Below are 23998 nucleotides of genomic sequence, written 5' to 3'. Positions count from 1 at the left end.
GTCCATCGACGCCACATTGCCCTCGCCGTCCGAAAGTACGGCGTCGCTGACATCACTGAAGGCACCCTCCGCGGCCATGGCCTCTTGTCGCCTGGCGTGGTGGGCCCAACGCTTTGTCGAACGGTCCTTAAGGGTCTTCGGTTTAAACCGACTGCACACTCTGCAATTCGCCTCGGGGTGGTCCCTCGGCAAGCAGAGGTTACACGTGGCATGTCTGTCAACCCAAGGATACTTGCGGTTGCACTTGGGGCAAAATTGAAAGGGGATACCCTCCATACGCACCCTATGGCAGCAGGCTGGGAGTGTAGGAATATAAGTAATGTACCTATATTAATCAGAGTGTAGGGTATGTGCCACCCCCCACTCTCCCTACTTGCAGGGCCGAGTCCAGAGGACTTCCGAGGCCCGAGCCGAGGCCAGAGGCCTTCCGAGGCCCAAATCCGTCGCTGTAGTCCGACGGTTGAATTTTCTCCGATCCGGCGTCGAGTGTCGATGTTCGGAGACTTGACGTATAGGTGGAATAAACGGGGAAATATATAACAATATTTGCAAAATCTGACTAAGTCAGGGAACTCCGCTCAGTGCTTTTGACCAGCATGGCAGAAAAAAACAATCTGAGGGTCCTAGACGCGTGAGGGATCATGGGTACAGTGGACGTCACACTAGGGATAGTATTACTGGCACGCCCTGTCGACGCCCATTTTCGAGTTTCGAAAAACAAACTGTAATACTCCGCAGCTTCCACTAGATGTCGGCCTATGCACAGCATGTGATCTAGGCAGATTCCACAAGCCTCAGAAAAACTTTTACGGATTTGCGGATACAGATAAAAGAAAATAAATGGCTTTCGGAGTTCATATGGCAATTGCTGAATATTCTCTAAACATTTAATGTCAAATAAATGTACTTTACCAAATGTACTGTGTTGCCGTTTGATTTTAAAGTACAGTTTCATATTCCGAACTGTGGCGCGCTGTGTTGTGAGATGGTCTGTGTTGGTTTCCGGGTTCTGTGTGGAGTCGCGTAGAAGACGACTGGGTGCGTTTGCCTACGCAGCACAGTAACGTCACGGAGAGAGGCAGGGAATATGAATGTTTTGATAATGTCAGGCTCAGGGGCGGGGGATTTGATTTAGTGCCGCAGAAGCAGGTCAGCCACGGCAATGGGGAAATGATAGGATTATCACAAAATGGCAGATCCCTGGTGCCTGTTTTCGCGTGCGTTTAATGGACGAAAACTCGGGTAAGGTCCATAGGAAATTTTTCTAAAATCGAGCCACTTAGGCTTAAAAAAACATGGCCGACCCGTAGGGACAATAAAACATTTTACCGGACCATGCCTTTAAGGTAATCCAAATAATTACAAAAGAAACCCTGAAATTTGGCGGGTGCGGGATGTGATGACCATCTTACCTCAAAGTCACCCCCAGCGATGTCCCCCATGATGGCATATTTTATCACATTGCTGATATCTGATGTGATCTCATATGTGCTCAGGGCCTAAGCAAAGAATGGGGGGTCTCAGAGTTAAGATGCCTGTCATTTCTCATACCTGCCGAATTTCATGCGTTTTGTGTGGGGGGGAAAAGCATCATACTAGCTCTGTCATAAGTAAAGTGTTTTCACTGAACTTAAAGGGTTTTGCTATGCTATGTGAAAAGATGGTGGCCCAGAGGACATGGTTGATTCTCCCACCTCCAATGCCAAGTAATCAATCAGCCATGACATGACAGAGGCCAAGAGGCCTCTTGTTAATGTTGCCTCAACTATTAAAGAAGGCAAGACTTTTAAATTGGCAAGGGTTTGCTCATTCCCGTGGTGATTATAAAACAATGCATCATTTTTGGAATGATTACCAGTAATAGGGACCTTTGTATTAGAAAGAAGCACTGGGATGGCCATGGCCTTTGGACACTGCATTGGCCCCAATTATTAAAAAAGACTGAGGCCAGCCTCACCTTTAATTTCTGCTGTAGTTTTCCCCTGGAAATTGCAGAGGTCATCCCAGTGCTTCTTTCTAATACAAAGGTCCCTATTACTGGTAATCATTCCAAAAATATTCAAAAAGTTGAAAAGGTTATCTTAACTCTCACACCGTCCAACTGCCACGGCGACCCTTGCCCGGCACAAATCATAAAAGATGCCGCAAGGGACCTTTCCCCATTCATAACCAAACTCATAAATGCCTCATTCTCCTCCGGTACTATTCCCAACAATTTGAAACAATCGTGGGTCCTCGCACTTCTAAAAAAAACACTTGACCCGACCATTCCCACAAATTATCGTCCCATTACGACAGTGCCTTTCCTGCTTAAAATCCTGGACAAGGTAGCGTACCTCCAAATCCAACAATACCTGGACTGCAACCACCTCCTAGGAGCACGTCAGTCAGGTTTTAGACCGCAACACAGAACAGAAACTGCACTGATTGACCTTAAAGCACAAATAGACACCCTGAGAGACAATGGTAACAAAGCACTACTGCTGCTCGATCTCTCAGCTGCGTTTGACTTGGTTGATCATAAGACTCTCTGCCATCACTTAAACTCGGCCACTCACTTCTCACAAGAAGCCATAGGCTGGATTCAATCCTTCTTGGATAATAGAACCATGCGGGTCTTTGCACCTTCAGCAGCTGCAGACCCCATTCCTATCACTTGTGGTGTGCCACAAGTCTCATGTGTTTCACCCACTCTGTACAACATATTCACGAAGCCCCTTTTTGATGATCTAGATGGCCTGGGTAACACCTACACTAACTATGCAGATGATACACAGATCCTCATCCGGTTGACGGGAGATTACGATAAGGATTTGGCCTTTGTGAACAGAGTATATATCATCATCCTGGCATGGATGGCCTCTCATGGACTATTATGCCTGAATGATGATAAAACGGAACTACTCATTTTGGGCACCACAGCGAATCTCAATAAATTAGGCCATCTATATTCTAACTTCACCATAGACAATAACAATATCAAAGTAGCTAAGGAAGTGAAAACTCTTGGCTTTTACCTTGACTCCACTCTCACATTCAAAAAACAAGTTAAATCCATGGCCTCAGCCACCGCCTATACGTGTAAATTAATTAGAGCAGCCAAGCCATTCCTTACACCCAACAACTGCATTACTCTAGCAAGAGCTTTGGTATTACCTAAACTGGACTATTGCAACGCCCTATACATAGGCTGCAACAAATACATTACCAACGAGATACAGATCTTACAAAACAATGCTTTAAGAGCAGCCCTTTACATTCTCAAGAAAGTTCACATATCTGACTTTAGAAGATCCAACAACTGGCTCTCCACCAAAGACAAAATCTTCCTCAAATCAGCCACCCTAACCCCCCAGTACCTTACTTCCAGATTCCGGAGACAATCCACTAACCGCCCGTTTAGAACAGCTAATACTAACCTACTTCAAGTGCCTATATTCAAACGTATGAAGACTGGTGGTAATAGCTTCCCGGTCAAAGCTGCCCAAAACTGGAACTCACTCCCACCCTCTTTAAGAGAAGACATGCCATACCTACGCTTCAGATCTAACCTCCAATGGATTAAGGAGCACGACATTTGACCTTCTACCACATTGCCACACCACTGTCCAGTGTCCACCACTGCGTATAACTGTATATATATATATATATATATATCTGTATAATTGTATAAATAGTATATAACTGTTTCTTGATGCCCTTCACTATCCTTTGCTCATTTGTATGATATAGGCCAACATTGTTTATTATTTTGTACTGTAACGCACAGCAATGTAACCTAAGCTGAACAATCCTCTTTTCCTTCTTCTGCGCCCTAATACCTTTGGGTCTGGTGCGCATTATAAATAAACAAACAAACAAACCCTAGCCATCAGTCCCCTGTAGGACGACTCTGCATGAGCCCCAGGCTCAGGTCTGCCTAACTCCACCTCAGGAGAAGTGTCCAAGCCACTGGCATCATGAAGAGATTGCTGTAACTCTTCCAACTGACTGTCCCCAGAAAAGATAGGAGCCACATCAGGCTCAACAGGGTCAAATTCTAAATCTGACCTCTCCTCATCCTCATCGATGTCATCAAGAGGGAATAAAACCCTCCTGCCTCGGGACAGAAGAGGGTCTGGAATCCTTAACAGGCATCACAGATCTTGAAGGAGCCTTCCTTGGATGATCCACAGTACCAGGGACCTCCATCTGCAAATTCCGGCCAAAAAGCCCCAGAGGCGTCGAGAGCGCCTATGGCTTTGGCGTCGACGGCACCGAGGGCTGGTGTGGAGGCAAAGCTTTGACCTCCATATCCGACGGAGTCCACCTTGAGCCCTTACCAGACTTCTGCGGTCTCACCAGGGAAATCTGGAAGCACATCTCTGGCGATCAACTGGAACCTTGCTCGAACAGGACCTCGAAGGTTCCCGATGAGCATCGCATCGAGGACCCAAGCCCGAAGGCACACGAGCCACGGACCGAGAGCATTCCCTGTGGCTTCTTCCGAAGGAGCGAACGGATCTGTGCCCCGTGATTGGAAAATCGCCAGCATCAGCTCCCTGAAGGCTGCCCATTCCTCTGGAGTCGAGGACTTAGTAGGACAAGCTACTTTCCTCTGCGGCGGCATCCTCCGAGGAGGACGGGGGAGGCGACCGGTGACGGCGCTTCCTGGAATGCCGAGACGAGGACGACGAATGGCGGGGCCAACTCCGAGACCGAGATCCCCAGGACTCCTTCCGACGCGGAGAGTCACCCTTTGAAACGTCAGTGGACATCCCCTTAGAAGTTTTACGAGACTTACTGTGTATAGAACCCCTACCTATCTGTAACTTCCCCTTATGCCCCCGCAAGACCTTAGCAGTCAGCGACTGGCATTTGGAACATTCGTCGGTGTCATGACTCTCACCCAGGCACCACAAACAAATGCAATGCGGGACCTTAATCGACATCTTAGACTTACAGTCCCGGCAAGTCTTAAAGCCAGACCGTGGAGTCCGAGGGGTAGAAGAAGAAGACGACCTATTCACGAGGAATACACAAGGCGTGCCGAGTCTCTGAAGCAAACAGGTTTGCGGAAAAAACAGAACTAAGGCTACAGGCGCCGTGCGTCCTATTTATAACATCCGGTGACGTCGCCCTCGACAGAGGCCTACGAAGAACATCGACCCGACACCATCGACGCAGGACTCCCTCTGCCAAAAAAGTTTCCTAAGTACACAGCATTACATGTCAAAGATGTGGAATACATTGGAGGACACATTCGAATCATCTTTTTTTTAAAAATAACTTTTGAACCGTTAAAGGAATTTTTCACCATATTTTCAGTTTGGAGGGGCCACTGATAAGCATTCTTTTGGGCAAATTTCATTCAAATACATCTAGAGGTCTTCAAACTGTGGGGCGCGCCCCCCCAGGGGGGCACGGGCGCATCCCACGGGGGGCGCGAGAGCCCAGCATAAAATGTTTTTAAACTTTTTTTTTTTTTTTTGATTGGAGGAAATGGGAAGGGGCAGCTCACATGGTCAGAATGGACCATAAAATGGTCTTGGACACCAATGAAAAAATGTCCAGCATTTGCAAATGGATATTCAGTCCTTTAGTCACAGACTGTTTGAATAGTACCCAAGGGGTTGTTTTTTGTTCAAATGTAAACAAATTGTGATATTTAAAGAATATTTATTCAGCAACAATGGTCAAAACTACAAGCTGCATGGTGAAGTAACTCCTCAAACTGGTCCACATTGGCCAAAAAAGTGGCCCATTTTGACTGGCCTACACTAGCATTTTGCATTTTTGGTATGGTCATCGCCCTATGGCCCTATAGGCTTGTCCAAGCCTGCCGGCTCATCCATAATGGGTGAGGGGGCATCCACCCACTGGCCACCTCACCTACTATGGAGGAGCTGAGGAGCCAGCCCAGTGAAACACTGAGCACTCCCGCAGCTGCTTTTTCCAGATGTGGGAGTGCTCCTGGGCTGGCTGAACTGTCAAAGGGAAACACTGTTTGCCTTTGACAGCTCATTTCCCCAGCCGCACATGATCACTGAGCCATGCGAAGCTGGGGGTGTTTTGCTTCACCAGCCTTGCATAGCTCATTGGAAATGCTGGCTGGGGCACTGCATGTATGTATGTGCGAGGGGGTGCTCCTGCGCCTCCTCGCACATACTGGCAGAGCAACCTGGAGCGGGGCATTTTAGCAACCACGCGCGTGAATGCTTGTGTTATGGGACTGTGGTGGGAGCAGGATGGGCGGCAGCACTGGGATAGTGGTGAGAGTAGGGTGGGGAGAGCCCAGGGTCTGTACTGGGAGTAGGGTGCGGTGACGGCACGCAAATGTTCATAGCGATTTCTACATACTGTCCATCTGGCACTTTTGAGGGGCCCGGCCTGCCCAAACTTTGCTAAGGGGGGCCAGGCCAAAAGAGTTTGAAGACCACTAGACAGTGAAATGTATTTAGCAACAGTATTTTGGGGAAATGCAATGCAAATTGCTTTTATCTTAACTACCGGCGCCCTCAGATGGACCTAGATACATACATATAATATTCTGCAGCTGCAATGCGAATAGCAAGACTCCAATATGTGTTGTAGAGAAACCAAAGAAAGACATACTTTGGTTTACAGCTCTTACAGTCCAGGTGTTTTTGCAGCTGACTGAGAGCCCGCAAGCAAAGCAGAACATTCCTCTTTACATCTTTGGGGTCCGTAGGCTCCAACTGGAATATTGGTTACATTCTTCAAGTTGAGGGGTATTTTGTTGCTGGCCATCTAATGTCAAACCAAAAACTACACCTGCAGCTCCATGAACCCATCTCTGCAAACTTGAAGTTTGTGCTACTTCAAACCTTCAGCAACCAAATCTCTCTAGGTTACATTTTAGAAAATGATTGTATTCTAATAAGCTATTATTTAATTATTTTTATGTGTTATACATAACCCTTACAAAACACTTCAATATACATATAAAAACAATTCAAGACATAATAACAGAATTTCCAAACTAAGGAGAGAAATACATCATACAATACTAAAAACAGCATAAATAACACAATTAACCTAAAAAAATATACTTTGAGTCACATATTTCAAAAGAATTACTTATACAAATGCACTCAATGTCCGCAGATATAACTTCATTATTCCATTTACTACTGACACAAAATGTCTCCTTACGCCTGTATCAATTCATAAGTAACACACATAATAGGCCTACATCATCTTATCAAGACCAAACAAGGACATGCACTAAAGATGCATCTTCAGTTCAGCCAGCACTTCATTTACTCGTCGTATATTGTTGGTACTAATTTGCATTTATTTCTCAGATATCTAACTACCGCGAGCTGCAGCGAGATGTCAGTCCCATATAACATTTCCAAACAATCTTTCAAGATCCAAATTATCTCCATTCACAAATTTCATAAAGTAATCTATACGATCCTTTCTCAATCAATTGCAATTGATTAATACATTTTGCAATGTCTCTGTCAACCCAGAGATGCCACAGAACCAACACAATGATGGGATTTATTTCCCCTTTTCTCTCAGATCTGTAATTTCCCTAGTCAACATCACATTACATTTGAAACGCATAAAATATTACGCATCCTTTTATCCGGAAATTTGGTCAGGTATGGCTCCATACTACCTCCTCTTTGATATCCAGCTACCAGCTGGTTGTACAATTTAGTTCCAAGAACTTTAGCACTGCTAATATTCCAATCTAGATGTTCAGAGCATTTTTTTTACCTTATTTGGGTTGAATATAGCATCTCACACATAGCACCGGATACAGTTAAATAAGCCAAGGACTCCATTGTTAATTCCTTTAAATAGTCAGAGACACATGTTCCACTTCATATCCCATTACCCAACAGATCATAAAGGGCATCTTTTGAGCTTATAACCAGTTTTCTGAATAGGCACACCCTGCGCCACATAACCATACTTCTAATAGAACACAGACCCAACTCATAACGCAGTGCTTCCAATGGCACACACTTAGGTAGACATCTAAACACAGATCTTAATATCCTTGCCTCATATTTGTCTAATTCCTCAATGGCCCACCTTGGAAAAAATTCCAGACCATAACAAAATTGAGGGATAAGTTTGCATTTGTAATAATGCAGGGACAATACAAAGAAAAGTTTCCCATATTTCGAGTCGATTTCTTTTAGATGGATTATTTGCGTGTTTACCTTTCATCCATATATTGCCTATAATGCAACTTCCTTTTATTTCTAAAAATTGGATAGCCCAATTGGATAGTATGGTTTCAAAGTCAACTTTTCATGATTCAAAAACCATACTAGGTTCCCCCTACTAGCTTTGCAGTGAAGACGTAAAATTACAGGTTTTTTGCATTAATCAGAAGCGAATTTGCAAGTGTATAGTCTCTAAATACTGTTAGTAGGCGTTGCAAACCTCGTGGAGTGGGATCAAAGAGCATAACATCATCTCCATAGGCAGTCCATGATACCCAACTCCCTCAACTGTAGGTGGCACAAAGGCAGCCGCCTCTAACACATCACCTGCATCTGAGACGAATCAATTGAATATTGTTGGTGGAAAAACACAGCCTTGTCGCAGACCATTCGGTGCATTAATCGGCTGTGTCAGTGTTCCCGAATTACTTAAGTGCACCTGCAATTTGGAGCCTTCATGCAAGTGGTACAGCATCGAGAGTAGGGAAGATGGTAATCCCATTCGATATAGCTTCCCCCAAGGAATACTCCTATCAACCATGTCAAAAGTCATGTTCAAGTCTATCAATGCTACATAGAGCGGGACGCTTCCCTGTTTCCAAGCTTTCCGTTGCAAAATGTTCATTAGTGATCCCCCTTCGTCAGTGCCTACATTTTTACGAAAACCAAATTGCAACCGAGATAAGATCGTACTTCTCTCTGCCCACTCTTGGGTGTGTTTCAATACCAATCCTGAGAATATCTTGGAGTCTGCATCCAAGAGTGCAATTGGTCTATAGTTTGCTGGGGACAACCTATGACCTTTTTTATATACTGACACTATATAGGATACGTGCCATGCTGTCGGGATTTCTCGCACCTTAACCATATCAGTATAGAGCATAAATAATATTTTTGACCAGACATTTGTGTTGCCCTTAAAGATAATATTCGCCAAGCCGCCCTGGAGGATGATGCCTTGCATATCAACATGTTAATATCCTCATCAACAATTGGAAAATCCCATACATGTTGTATAACAGAGTTCGGCAAAGGATTATCAATCTTGGAGGGGGCATAGACAGTACCAAAATGACCCCTCCACTGCTATTCCGATGTGGCACATGTTTGTACTTGAGCCTGGTTCATATTTCTATTACTTGTTAGGTGCCAAAAAGATCTTGCAGTGGGATCCCTTAGTGCAGCCAGCATAACTTCCCCATCCACCTGATACAGCTTTGCTCGGTGGGCCTTGATTTTGTTCTTCCATTTGTTCTTGATCTCCCTCCCCCCCCACCCCCCCAAGACCTCTTTCTCAGTAGGGAAGAGGTGCTGTTTATATAGATATCTCAACTCCCTAAGGCTGTCTTTTTTTTAAATGATCTAACAACCACATCATAATTATGCAGATGTTTTATCTTCCTTTGGTTGGTACTAGACACAGAAACTATCTGATTGATGGTTGTTTGTACTTTGTACATAATGATCAAAAGTATCGACAGTATAGAACGTTCGTCCGTCCCCCCCCCCCCCCCAAGATTCGTATTTAGGAAATCTGACTGAAAAACGGCATTAGTTCTAACCAGATTGTCGTTGATGCTGTATAATACGTGTCTTAGATGCATTAACCAGATATGTAGTTGCACAGGTCCCATGTTCCAGATTTCCCTCCACCCCCTCAAATTGTACCTCCAAAATCTTCTGATCACTGCAGGTAGTTTTCCTCATACACAATGTACTAGCCAGACAAAATAGAGGTGTTGACAGATAGATATAGTCCATGTTTGTAGAGAACTTGCCATTAAACCATGTAGATGTATCCATCGAGTAACCCAGTAACTCTCCCGTACTGATTAGGCCCCATTCTTCAAAGAATTTACACCACAGTTGTCCCTGTAGAGATTTGTTAATATGATCTCCCCTTACAGGGCGATATTCTGATCCTAAGGTGTGCCCACCCTCATTATCTCTAGGAATTTCAACATTAAAATCACCAGCAACAACTATCATCACATCTGAGTGAAGTTCATAAGCTTCTTCTATGATTGCCCCAAGTGATTCTAAGGAGTCCATCAAATTATTTTTTTCATTCCAATATATGTTTACAACCAAATTATTACTGGTTCCAACACAATTTGTTAACTGAAACAGCACAGCTAGGAACCATTTTGGAAGTCGAAAGATTTTTATGATTATGGGTCCCCAATCCACACGTACAGCGGAAATCAGGCCCCCAGAAGACCTACCAAAATTCCCTTGCGTGGCTAACTCTGAATGCACTATGAAACCATCTAAGCCATAAGGAGTAGTAAACCAAGTCTCCTGCAGACAAAAAAAGTGCATTTAGATAGCAGATGACAAATCTCTGGTGAATCTTTAAAAAACCAATGGCCCCCCGTGTTCCAAGACACTAGGGTAAAGTTACCTTTAAGATTAACTATTAGGTTTTAGGCCCTGGAGCTGCATGATGGAATCTCGTAATGCCATTGCTAACCACCTTAGACTAGAGTCATTTGAATCATCATCTTTTTGTGACCTGCTAGTTATCCTCTCGGGCAGCTCCATGCCCTTACCTTTTGAAATAGGTAACTCCGTTCCTTCGTTACTATTTAGAAGACCTCTACTGTAACTGCAAAGGTCATAACCATACCTATAAAATGTTTATGCCTCCAAAAGAACTGCTTCATAAATTGCTTGCGAATGAAAGACAATTTTTACATAGTAATATCTATCCGGGTGCACATAATCAACCAATTTAATGTCTCCTGATGAGATAAGGTTAAGATTAGAAATCTTATCAAATAGGGCCAAAATTCTCCTTCTGTACAATGAGACAGGCCCACATTGCAGAAACAAATAATACATTAAGACACTAGGGAATTCCGGAAAGTGGGGCTGCCTCAACTGTATTTCATTGCATACATGTGAGTTTTTATTAGTATCTCTATTTCCACGCTGCAAATGTTGTTCATTCTGGACTCCACTCTCCATTTGAGGTTTCCCAACCTCAATTTTTCCACCCATCCTTTCCACATAAGTTTCCTCCACTTCTTCGATAGTCACTCGTCCTAGAGTCTTAGAAGCTGTTTGTGCCTTGGAATGCTCATCCATCATTATCTTCATCACTCCCTGCACAATTCTTTCAGTCAAAGGTTGCTCACCCTCTTTATCATTTATAACCAGTCCCTTACTTTTATTGTCTGCTGCATTCCCCCATCCATCATTTGCTTCATCACTCTCCGCACGATTCTTTCAGTCAGTTTATCAGTTACAACCAGTCCCTTATTTGCACTGTCTGCTACATTTCCCAGTGCCTCAGTTTCGAGACTTTCCCTCAACACCCGGGGATGATCTCCAATATGTTTTGTCATCCCCGGACAATTAGATTGAAAGCTAGATTTAGCTCCAAAGATCTTAGACTAGGATACAGGCGACAACTTCCTGTAATCAGTAGGGACAACGGCTGACTTAATCATAGGTATACATGAATTTTTTACAGTATCCCGTCTCACATGCATCCCGTCAACAGCTACAAATTTACCTGGGTGTCTGATTCCATCGGACTCTTCATCCCTATTTGCTAAGGGCTAAGATACTTCTGAATGGGGTTTAATAGAGTCAATAATAGTGATAACTTAATTTTGAGACGTGGATTCCATCTCATTCCCTACTATTTCTTTGGCCATTTTTTGGGGGAAAACCTGTAGGAGACTGGTCTTACTCAGGCTATCTTTCTGTGGACCACTACTCACATTTGGTCTTCTTCATTTTTTATTTTTCCCATTTTTTTCATGGTTTCAGTTAGCGTAGCCACCGCAAGAGTACCTCTCTCCCTATTGCAGATTGCGTCCTCCTCCCCCGACACATCCAAATTTGTTGGCACATGGATGACATTTACCTCTTCTCTGATCAGATATCGCCAATTTTCTTTTTTTTTTAACGCTCTGTTCTGTCCTTTCCCAGACTTCTGCTTTGTTTTATTATTCATTCTTTTAGACAGTCCCACCTGGTTTTTAGGCAAGGAGGCACTTACTTCTTTCCTCAATAAACACCTCAATGGCACTCCCCTTACTTAGGCTGTCATCGGTACATGGGATTATCCTTGGCATTTGCTCATACAGAGGGGGCCCAGAGTCTCCACTTTTCAGTAGTCCAAGCCCCCCCCGTATCCTGTAGGGGGTTCTGTGTTCATTCCTATATTAACTACAACTTTCCCCTCCGTCATGGTATGGCAACATTTCGGCATTTCTACAACCTTGATTAAATTCCCAATTAACAGGGTATGAAGCTGTAATTCCACTAATATTTGCGCATTATGACGTCCCTCATTCATCTCCCCCCAATTACCACCTTGGGGTCTACTTTCTTTTTTGGGAAGAAGTTACTTCCCCCTCAACCTCCTGACTCAGTGGGTATTGGGATAGGCAAGTAATGAACTATCTATTGGAGAATTATTGATTTCTCCCCTTTTACTCACACCCGAGTCAATCAAAAGCAAAGATGCATCTTCAACATTCAGATTTTGGGGCTCTAGCGCATTCTCATCATTGATCTCATCACCCTTTTTCTATCCAGATTCAATCAGGAGTATAGATTCATCACCTACATTCATTTTAACTGCTTCCAACCCATTATCATTAGGAGGAGAAGGGGGTAATGGCATCTCCATTTTTATAGTTCCCTTCACAGGGGTAAACACCAGTGGGGCGGACAAAATATCATCAAATACACACACCCCCGTCATTGTTTCCCTTCTGGTCAGCGGCACAGTCCTTTTATATGTGTATCTAACATGATTCATAGCAGCCGCCGACAACCTCACTCCAATACATAGATCTGCAATGATCGCTATGCCCCCTTAGTCCATCATATATTTGATAGACAACACCATTATCTGCATACAGGTCCGGGTATACATTTGCCTCTCCGCCCTTCGAACAGCCAAACAGCCTTACTTAGGCTTACTTGGGTGTGCGATCGGGTGCGCTATTACCCAGGTAGAAGTAGGCTTTCCGGGAGTGGGATAGGCGAGGCCAAAAGTCAGCACACAACGAGGTTGACAGGCTCCACAACAAACGCGTTGCAGTCACGGCAAACTTCCTCTCACAGACGGCTTCAGGCAGTGCAGCGCATCCAGGCAATGTGTCACAGCCAAACAGCCTTACTTAGGCTTACTAATAAGATATTACTTGATGGCATATTTGCAGTTATCCTCATTATTACAACTTTTCTATAAAGAATATAGTATCACAAATATCTTGTCCTGCTCTTTTGTTACTGTGTACACAAAGTCTTTACTGTACCTTTTAACCACCCTCCATTCAAAAGGTTTGCTTTGGGCCTTCTATATGCCTCATTTTAGGCCTTTTGTTGTTTCCCGCTTTGCCGTAGTTTCACTTATTTGGGGATGTTGGATTGGCGGGGCACAGGGTCACTCAATTTGCCCAATTGCTACGAGTCAGTGGCTTAGTGATGTTTTGAAAGCTATGGTGCCATTTTCGAGTGTGGTGGTAGGTCGAACGCTCGGCTCCCAGAATTGAATCGACAGTAAAGGTGTGCCCAGCTGGTGTAGATCAACATGTGTATGCTCTGATAACTATTTCTTACTGCTAATCTCGGTTCTTTCTCTCTCTCTCTCTCTCTCTCTCTCTCTCTCTCTCTCTCTCTCTCTCTCATTACCCATCTCTCAGGCTCTCCCTTTTCACACTCATCCCCCCCCCCCCCACTGTTCCCGGTTGTCCTATGCAGATGATATGCACATTTCCACAAAGGCCAGCATCTTCATGAAACAAATAGTAATTATGTCTTCATCACTCACAGGTTCCAAAGCCACTGTTGACAAAACCATATGGCAATGAGGCAATGACAGGGGTCTACAGTTCACTAAAACTGCATGCAAGCACTGCGGAGGGGTTGTCAACACACAACACAGGTCTGACGTTCTCTTCAGAGTCGGAGGCATTCATTCACGTTAGGGCATGGCCGCAGAGATTGGAGGAGTCTCTCCAGCTACCAACCTGTACTGCTTTCAGGTAGCTTGTGGCTCTGGCTAGATCACACTGATAGGAAGGCTTTCACAGGCTGCAGAAACTCCTCTGTGCCTCGTGATAGGGGTCGGATATCTGTCAGTCGTTCCAAATTGACTATCCTCCACTACATATACATGAAGACACTACATGGAGTTTGTGTGATTATAATTTTTGTAAAATATATGAAGCCCAAAGGAAATGTAGTTCTTAAAGAAAGACTTCTTCACCTTGATAGACTTTGAATACTCAACAGACTCTAGATTAGATGAGTCTTACCTTATGGAGATTAGTTAGAAAGTCAGAAAGAAGGGAAACAGAGACACATGAGACCTGAGGTATGCTCTGAAGTGGAAGGCTCTGAAAGAGCTAACAACCTACCACGAGGCAATCCCAAGTGGCAGCAAACTCTCCAAAGCCCTCAAATATGATAATTCCAATGTATTAGTATCCACAAATGAAGACATTTTGATGAAACTGTGAAAGACAAGTGAAAAAACATCAAGCTAACACTATCCTTCAACACAATGGGAATTAGAATCTGAACATAGTCTCTGAAGGTCAGAGCCTCTCAATCTCATATGCTGAGTGGAAATGGCACAAAATAAGGTCTTTAGTCTGTCCATAGTACCACAGTTTTCTTTTATAGCTGTAATAAGATTCCTAGTCAGACTTTGGGCAATGTTCAGAGCATGTGCATCAATGAATGATTCATTGCATGAGAACATGTAAAATTCTAGGAAGAAAAAACAGTTTAGAATTCCATTTACTGTTGAAATTGGTACCTTTCACCAGCTTTAAGTAGAATATTGTAGTATGCATAATACAGTTAACTTTCTTAGAGAATGGAAAATGAATTTCCCCTTGCAACTTCCTATCCTGGAATAGGGTGATGTGTGATTTCATACTGCCATTCCCTCCTAGCAGTCAGCCACACTTTCCTTGTGCACACACCTCCAGAGTCCTAGAATGCCCAGCCCTACACCACTCTTAGCAGATTTTGCACCAAAAGAAATGGCCACATTTAAAGGTGCATTGCATAATAGGAAAAAACTGAAAAGAATAAATACATTACAAATGAGAGTTCCATACCTCCTGAATAGTTGACACATCAATTGCTGTGTGAATCAGCCTTTTGAACATCGGATGCTTGCTGTCTTTCCCTTTTTTAATATCAATTGCCTGAAAGGATAAATAGACAACAAATTATACCAATTCACTTGTTACACAAAAAACATTTACCTCCAGTCTAGTATAAAAGTACTAACTAAGCACAAAACAGCTAGGGACATCTCGGGTTATCTTTAGAGGACATAGCATTGTGTGCTAAATTGTTAGATTCTGTTCAACCAGCCATGTAAGCGAAATCAGTCTGAATCCGATCTGCCACGTATCGAAAAGTGCAGTTTCTCATGCCGCTGCGCGAACCCAGCATGAAAATCATTGCGCAAAGTTTCTTGTCCCACCTAGCATGGATCGAAAATCCAGTGCAAAGCTTCTCGTGCTGCAGCACGAAACTAGTACGGATAGAAACAAATCTGTGCAAAGTTTCTCGTGTCGCTCTTCGGACCTAGCACGAAACAGTTTCTCATGGCACTGCCCATAGCTAGCACAGGTCGAAAAAAAAAGACTGGTGCAAAGTTTCTCGTCTCGCTACACAAAAACAACATGGAAACAAAACACTGTGCTTCGCTCGAAACTGCAAATAAACTGGTGAAACCTCAGTGGTGGCGGAACCATAATGCTGATTTTGTGGCACGGGCTGATGCAGATTCCAGAGCCAATTTCCCATTTTAAGCATCACGGGCAGAAATTTCGCCCACCTCTACTGCTCAGGTAGGATGCTGCTAGTCTCATATAGCAAGCTACATAGAGGCCAGCACCATGCATGTTCCCTACCAACACTCAACTCTCAGATACTACTCCTTGAGTAGGCTCCTTACATCAATGCCAGGTTAACATATTTTACATTAGCGATTGATCAAAATATTGTAAAAGGAATGTGGAAAGGTGTTGATAAAGGCAGAGAATATGGACTAATGGGACAGAGACACCACAAAGATAAGAATTACTTACTTAAGCATTGCTCTCCACCATTAACACCGCATATGGAAATAATGACTAAACAAATAAACACAGAGCAGAGGCATTAGCCGGGCCACTAGAAGGAATTCTGAAGCGGTTTGAAGACGAGTAAGAAGGTAAAACAGAGATAAGTGACCTGGGTCAGTTAGAAGCTATTTACAAACTTTTTTCATCCAGTGAAATGCAAGCCTGCTGAACCAAGCTTGTCTTTTGTCTAAAACGCAAGTGTTGCGCTAAACCGCTAATGTGACACTTACCAAGAAGAACATCTTACACGAAATTAGACAGAACTCAGCAAAAGCCGTGAGCTCATGGAACCAATGGGCCAGAACTGTCAGAAAGGCTCCACAAAGGACGAGGAGCCCTCAATTGAAAGAACAAATGACTAAGTAGACTCACACATTGCCTTCTCACAATTTGCCAGAACCCAATCTGAGAATTTGAAGCCAAATTTAAATTTGCTAGGAACTAATTTAATAATGGTATAATCAATTTGCAAAGAAGGCTTTTCGGCTTCAAGTACAAAGAAGGCCAATTGTCTTATTTTTTGGCTGCTAGATTTACCATGTTTAACACATCTAACATTAACCACTTAATAAAGACAGCTCAATAGTCACCTACAAGCCATGGCAGTACTACCTACAGTCATCTGGCTAGTACAATCATGAAGATTGTAACTTTCTGGGTCAGGAGATATAATGGCAGAACGTGCAGAGTGTCCTTGCCTGTTATATTTGAGGGGAACAACTGATTAGGTTATGGCTTGTATTACAGTCGTGATATTGAGAAACTTCATTGAACTGGTTTGTAAAAGTTGGCTTCATAGGACAGGAGGACCATAAGTGATATGATATGATATATCATTTATAACACGCCTATACACAAGTGTTTCAAGGCGCGAAGAGCTGGTGAACCCTCTTGCGGAACTAGCGCTTTGTATTTGTTTGCATATTTACCTCCCTCTCAGACAGCGTCCCATAGACACACAGTGTTTAGTCTGAAGGATCGACATTTGTGGAGCTACAGGGAGGGCCAGAACATCGCCTGCATTATTCGATCAGCATAAAAGCCCCTACCCGTGTGTACCTTAGAAACAAAGTTCCCTTTTGTATGCCCAGCCAGTGTTAGCGGTCGGAGTTGATCCACGCTGTTGCATTCATCATACAACTACTTTGAGAAGAGTTTACTTCACCCTATTTTTGAAAAGGGTCTTCAATTCACCTCTTTCAGAGAGCAACCGATCGTATGACCTGCAGGTCATACCAGTATCCTTATGTTTTACTTCAACATCTTGAAGTGCAGTCTCTCATGGACTAATAAAATCCTTCTAACATAGTTTCCACTCAAAGATCCCAAATTTGAGGTTCAGGAAAACTAATTCATACCTCAGTTCATTCCAAGGTACAGCTCTATAATGCCTGACTCTACAGGCGATAATCATGGCTGAGCAGTCAAGCCTATACTCTCAAGGAGGAGTCGGAGAGGAAAAGTACAGAGTAGCATGTACCTGCATACAATGGATTGCCAACTGTCACAAGGTGGATACATTAGAGCACACAACAAGACCGTTTGTGTCAATACTTTGACTCTTAACAGTAGGGGTTTAAGGAGAGCCAATTAAACAGGGAATACATTCAAAGATTATAAGGCAAAGGTTTTAAGAAGTAGGAATCAATCAAGTCCAGTGAAGGGCCTACTCTAAGAGGACACAGTGTCTTTAGTCCACCATCAAATCCCTAATCCAAAATCACAAACTCGGGGGGTATCCGCTGCCTGCAAAATGTCATTTAGATCACTCTCAGTCATTTTAAGTGAACCAGCACACATTTTTGTCTTGCCTTCCAATCCAAATGCAGAGTAGTCTCTTTGGATGCTGTAGTCTTTAAACTTCTACCAGGGCAAGCCATGCATGGATTCCCACTTTCAATGAAGGATTTCTGGATCTGGATGCTTTAGCGAGACAAGACCTGTAGCTTCCGCTTTTGCACTCAGGCAGGGGTTTGCAACCCGTGGCTCTCCAGATGTTTTGGACTACAACTTGCCATTGACTTAGATGTATGGACCTGATGGAAGTTGTAGTTCATAACATCTGGAGAGCCGAAGGTTGCAGACCCTTGTGAGTGTTCTTCTAGAAAGGATGTTCTTCACCCATATGCGGGTACTTGTCATGCTGCAGTCATTAGGACTCTTGTCCCGAAAACCCCAGCCAAGAGTTCCCTCCAAGGATGCAAATATCTTTAGTTGAGACTGGCAGATTTGACGAGCGTCTGGGTGGTTCTATGTGATGATTTCGAAAACCTTTTTTAGAAAATGCTTTTTTTAACAAAACATCAACCCTTTATCTTTTTTTATTTGGGGGGTAGAGGGGTTGTGCGGGTTGTGCCCAAACTTTAGAAATCTAATCCATAAGAAGAGTGGGGCCTTCTGCCCAAAAGTCACAAAGCTTCTCCCCAGAAAATCTTGCAAGTAGGTATGGTTCTTGTGTTGGTGAATGTTCCAGAGAAGATAAGCAACAAAGTTACTGGTAGCTAAAATTATGTTACTATCTTTCAGGTACAGCTAGCTGCTTTTAGACACAATGATCAAAAAGCGATGGAATGGAATAACCAACGTTTATGCTGAGGTTTATTCTAAGGAGAACAGGGGGGAAACTAATATTATGCGTACACTTACCACCAGACTCAAAATTTCCCAGCGGTCTAGCTGGGTCGAGTAGGGGTTGCTGGAGTTAGGTTCTCCCACCATTGGTTCCAGCGAGAGGTGCCCAGGCGCTACAGGTGCAAGGATTCTTCCGGTCGGTTCCAGAAGCAGAGTGCAACCCTTGGCAACGAAGAAAGGCAGAAGGCATCAATTCAGTCCTCTCCAGGACAGTTCAACAGACGGGGAAATGAAAGTTCCAGCGATGGCCACCGCACACAGCTGACGGCAGGCATCCTTCCAGTCGCGGTTAAACCACTGTGTACTTGAACCTCATCTTATCCCTATGATGTCTGTATGCCTGAAGTAGCCCCCCCTAAACATGAGGTGAGGCTTTGCCAGTCTGTATTTTTGCTCCTATCTTGTCCCTATGATATCTGCATGCCGGATGTAGCCCCCGGAACATGAAGTGAGGCTTTGCCACTCCAAACACTGGCACCTATCATGTCCCTATAATGTCTGCATGCCTGATTTATTTATTTATTTCGCAATTTGCAATGCGCACCAAACCGAGGCATCTGGGAGCTGTTCTTGACAATGGTTAATACAGTAGTTACATAGTTACACATACGCATGATCATAATTAATACAAAGTTACATGGTCACACGTATGCAAGACGGATAGTATGATGATACAATCTAAACTGTAATGTAATGTAATCTTAGCATGGGGGGTTACAAGTATAGCTGGGTTACTAACTGGTGAGAATGACCTAGATCCGTATTTCTTCTGTGAAGATCCAGGTTTTCAGTTATTTTTGGAAGGTCCAGAATGAATCTTCAGACCTTAGTTTGGCTTGTAGAGTGTTCCAGAGTCTAGCTGCTATTACAGGGAAGCTACTGTCTCCAGCTTTCTGTAATCTGAATCTGGGTGTGGAAAGTAGGTGCATATGTGCTGAGCGCGCGTGTTCCTGTTAGTTTGAGATCTGGAGACTTTGTCAGCTAAGTAAGTAGGAGCTGATTTATGAAGGCATGTGTGTGTCAGGGTGATAATTCTGAAGACTAGGTGCTCTTGCACAGGAGGCCAGTGGGCATTCCTTCTTGACATAGAGATATGGGAGTTTTTAGGTATGTTTAGAACTGCTGTGAGGGCATTATTTTGTATCTCTGAATATTGTGAGTCTTGGTGCCTGCGTAGAGGGCATTGCAATAGTCCAATCTAGACAGGATGAGTGCTCTGGCAATTGGGATGCAACTGTCAGAGCACACACAAAAATGGTCTGTAGGCATTGATCAGCTTGGATGTGTAGGCTGCTGCTGAAGCTGTGGCATTTACTTGCTTCGTTAATGGGAGGGCTGAGTCTAGGTGGAACCATAGGGTTATTACCTCTTTAGACACCTTTATGATGTTACTGTCAATATTGAAGGCCTCGTCAAGTTTGTTGAGGCGGAGTTGTGACCCTAAGAGAAGTTCCGCCTTTTCATCATTCAAGCATAAACCATGGTGGGCCATCCAGGTTTGGATCGTTTGGTAGATGACATTGAGAGAAGCCGAGTCGATGTCATGAGAGCCAGAGATCGGAATGATGATTTGGGTGTCATCTGCATAGTTAGTGTAGGTGACACCCAAGTCATCCAGGCGGTCGAATAAGGGTTTTGTAAATATATTCAATGTCGGTGAGACACAGGAGCCTTGTGGTACACCGCAGGTGATCGGGCTTGGCTGTGCTGCTGCAGTGGGTGAGAAAACTCATCGTTCTGTCCAAAAGGAAGGATTGTATCCACTGAATGGCATGCAGTGAGAAGTGGGCCGCTGAAGATAGATGTTTACAGAGTATGTCACGATTGACCAGATCAAACGTTTCGGAAAGGTTGAGTAGGAGAAGGAGAGCTAATTTACCTTTCTCTTTGAACCTATCCATTAGAATTTTTAAATCCAGAAGTGCCGTTTCTGTCCCATGTCTAGGGCGGAAGCCTGATTGTCAAGGACCAAGGAGGTTGTTGGCTTTCAGGTAGTTTTGGATCTGGAGATACGCTACTCTATCTAGTATTTTGAGTAGGAAAGGCACTGTAGTAATGGGTCGATAGTTTGTGGGTATGTTAGGGTCAAGCAATGGCTTTTTTAGTAAGGAGAGTACCCACGCATTTTTGAGGTTGGTTTGGACAGTACTATTTTCGAAGGAAGCGTTGATAAGCCTCGTGATAAAGGGCGTTAGATCAGTCGCAGTCTTTGATGACCGCCGCCGGGCAAGGGTCCCCTTAGCAACTTGAAGGTTTTGAGACTGGTGATCATTTTTAGGACTTCCAAATTGGTGACGGTGTGAATTCGAATTGTGGACCAGTGTTATTGCCCAGTGAGACAGAGTCTGTTGAGACGTTAGGGTGGGTTGAATAGTGGCTTTTTTCAATTCAATTTTAGTTTGTAGGAGCGTTATTTTATCGAAGAGTGCTTGCTGGATGCTGGTGCACCAATTTGCATCTTCGTTACATACTTCTAGCGTTGGTCCTGGGGATTCTAGTTCTCTCAAAATAGCAAAGAGTTCCTTCGTTCCTGATTTTGCATCCGTTATTCTCTCGTTGTAAGTGGAGGTTTTCGTCTGAAGGACAGCCTGTTTGTAATTTTTAGTCAACTAAACGAATTTTGATTTTTTTAGTCAACTAAACGAATTTTGATTTGTTTAGTTCATTTGGTGATTTTTTTCCAGATGGTCTCAGTCGTTCTCTTAGAATTTCGACGAGTTTTTAACGTCTGCTAGTACCACGAGTTGATATGGGCTACTGGCATAGCTTTGCCCATGGAGAGAGGAGCTAAGTTGTCAATGGCAGGGAGTACTGCTTGGTTGTAAAGATTAACCATAGTGGAAGGATTGTTGGTTCGTAAGTCGTAGTGGGCCAGTGGGTGCAGTAGTGGTAGGATATTTTTTGCTGTGATATTACGTTTGTTTCTGGATAATGCAACCAGTGCTGCCGGTGGGAGGTAGATAGGCCCCGAGTTCTGATCATATTGAAGGTGATGATGTGGTGGTCCGAATATGGACACTGGAAGTTAGGTCAATATTGCAATTGAGGTCAGTAAGCCAATAGAGTATGCAACCCTTGATGTCTGTGGGATTCATGATCCAGAAACCTAAGGCCGAGATGGTGTTTGCGAGGCTAGGGCATTGTTATCTTTCGATTGGTTAAAGTCTAAGTTAACGTCGCCCAGAAGAAGGGTTTGGGAACTGGGTTTGGTGTTTGTTGACAGCAGTTGAGCTACGTCGTCCTCAAATTAGTGTATCGGGCCAGTCGGTCTATAGATCAGGTGAATGTTCAGAGAGGCTGTCAGTGATGAAGCCAGTTTGACTGAGAGTAGAACGTGGTATTCAGTGTCTCTCTGATATTAAGAATATTTGGGGGGGGGGCGCTTTTGCGCACGAGGAGAGGTGGCTGCTCCCGTTTAAGCTCTGCAGACATTCTGGGCTGCAATGCTGCTATGACTATCTAAACGGGCCGGTTCAACTTAAAATTCAGCAAAATTGTCTCGCTGGGCAAGAGGATTATATCCACGAAGTTTGATCTTGATCACTGGCAGCACTCGAGAGATATATTGCAAAGAAACTCCTATGCGGCCGACGGAAGAAGGCAGCCGACACACCCCGTGGAACAAGAGGAGGAGACCAGCAACGTGACGACTCAAGGTGCGGAAGGCTGGGCTGCGGGGCCTGCCGCCACAGGGAAAGTCGCGGGCGCCCCGGCCACCGTTGAGCGCCCGCTGACTCAGAACACACAGCCTCCCAGGTGGGTGTATAGCGGAGCGACAAGACCAGAAGACCCACTTGGAGAACCGTAAGGCGAAGGGGGCCTGCACTATCCAATTTGCCCCATAGCTGCCTGCCCCCACGAGCTGACTGCCCATACCCCTGCCACACGGAGGGGGCTCCGGAGGAGAGGTGAGGAACTCGACCATTATCCCAGCCAGCGAGGGTCCGTGGCTCCACCCGGCCCTCGATCAACAGGATCAGAGACTCAGACACGAACAACGCAAGGGCTTCAGCCCGCGAATATCAAAGTGGGCCTTCCCCACCCCTACCTCAGTGTGAGAACTCTGGGAGTGGAGCGGACACCCCGATCAGTGAACCATCCAGCGCGGGCTTGAGGCTCTGCACAGCCTGCGCTCAGCAATACTCGAGACATTGGCGCCAACCACGCCAAGGCCCCTCTACCTGCAGCTATCATTACAGACTGCCTTCACCAATTGGGAATCCAAAACACAGCTGCAGAACAACCCCCAGCGCACAATACAACAGCTCATCCCAACACAGGGGAAGCAGCTCAATAACTATAAGGTCCACAAATACTTCCTCCCCCACAACCCCTAGATAAATGTGGGCAAGTTTACATCAGGTGCTATCGGAGGCAGAGAAACCCTGTCATTTCAATTAAGAGACACTCCTGAGCTAGACACGTGAAGCTAGCACTAGACATATAATAAAAGGAAAACCCATTCAGTATTAACTAAGGACAGGCTACACCTGCTACTGAGGACCGCTGATCATAGCACAGAGGACATAAAAGCCCCCCCGGGGCTGGGCTAATAGCAGGCAGTCATATCCAAGAGCAACTAGGAACACCTACAGGGCAGGACAAATTAAGACAAAGATCTCCCCCATCAGAGATGGAGAGCTCTGCATAAACTACCCGGGGATACCCACCTCCTGCTGCCCTGGAAGCAACAGTTACCAGTGCCCATCAATAGTGTTCAAGGCAAGAAGAACCCGACGCCCTCTCTGTGTCATACCAACTCTGCACATTGCGCCTGCGCGTGGGTAGTTACATTTTCGGGACAGATCACAGTTGGGTAGAGAAGGAAAACGCCAGGGCACAAATCACCATTGTAATAACTTCAGGACATAACGGGCCCAGGCATCAAACCTTTCTTGCACTATCTGCGAAACCTACGTGGAGAGTGGACAGGGCACACGCAAGGTCTAACTCCCCACGAGACCAACAAACCAGCTGCCCACTGACCACATCATATTGGGGGCATCAACAAAGCCACTAGGGAAACAACAGACAATGGCAGCAAACAGCCCAGCTGGATCA

The 23998-nt window shown here is 44.5% G+C and overlaps 1 protein-coding gene across 2 annotated transcripts in view; it reads right to left on the bottom strand.

Annotated features, from left to right (window-relative positions):
- The window catches only part of ZMYND11 (zinc finger MYND-type containing 11), a 1608641-nt gene that overhangs the window by 889199 nt on the left and 695444 nt on the right, over positions 1 to 23998 (bottom strand). For both annotated transcript variants that reach the window (XM_069647993.1, XM_069647994.1), the window contains one exon: positions 15287 to 15376. In XM_069647993.1, the coding sequence (XP_069504094.1) occupies positions 15287 to 15376 (90 nt within the window). The remainder of the gene's footprint in view (positions 1 to 15286; positions 15377 to 23998) is intronic.

Source organism: Ambystoma mexicanum, chromosome 2q (genome assembly GCF_040938575.1).
Source record: "Ambystoma mexicanum isolate Mex_15411 chromosome 2q, UKY_AmexF1_1, whole genome shotgun sequence".
In the NCBI taxonomy this organism is placed as follows: Eukaryota; Metazoa; Chordata; class Amphibia; order Caudata; family Ambystomatidae; genus Ambystoma; species Ambystoma mexicanum.
Note: the sequence above shows the minus strand (reverse complement) of the source record. Positions and strands in the feature narration are given on the sequence as shown.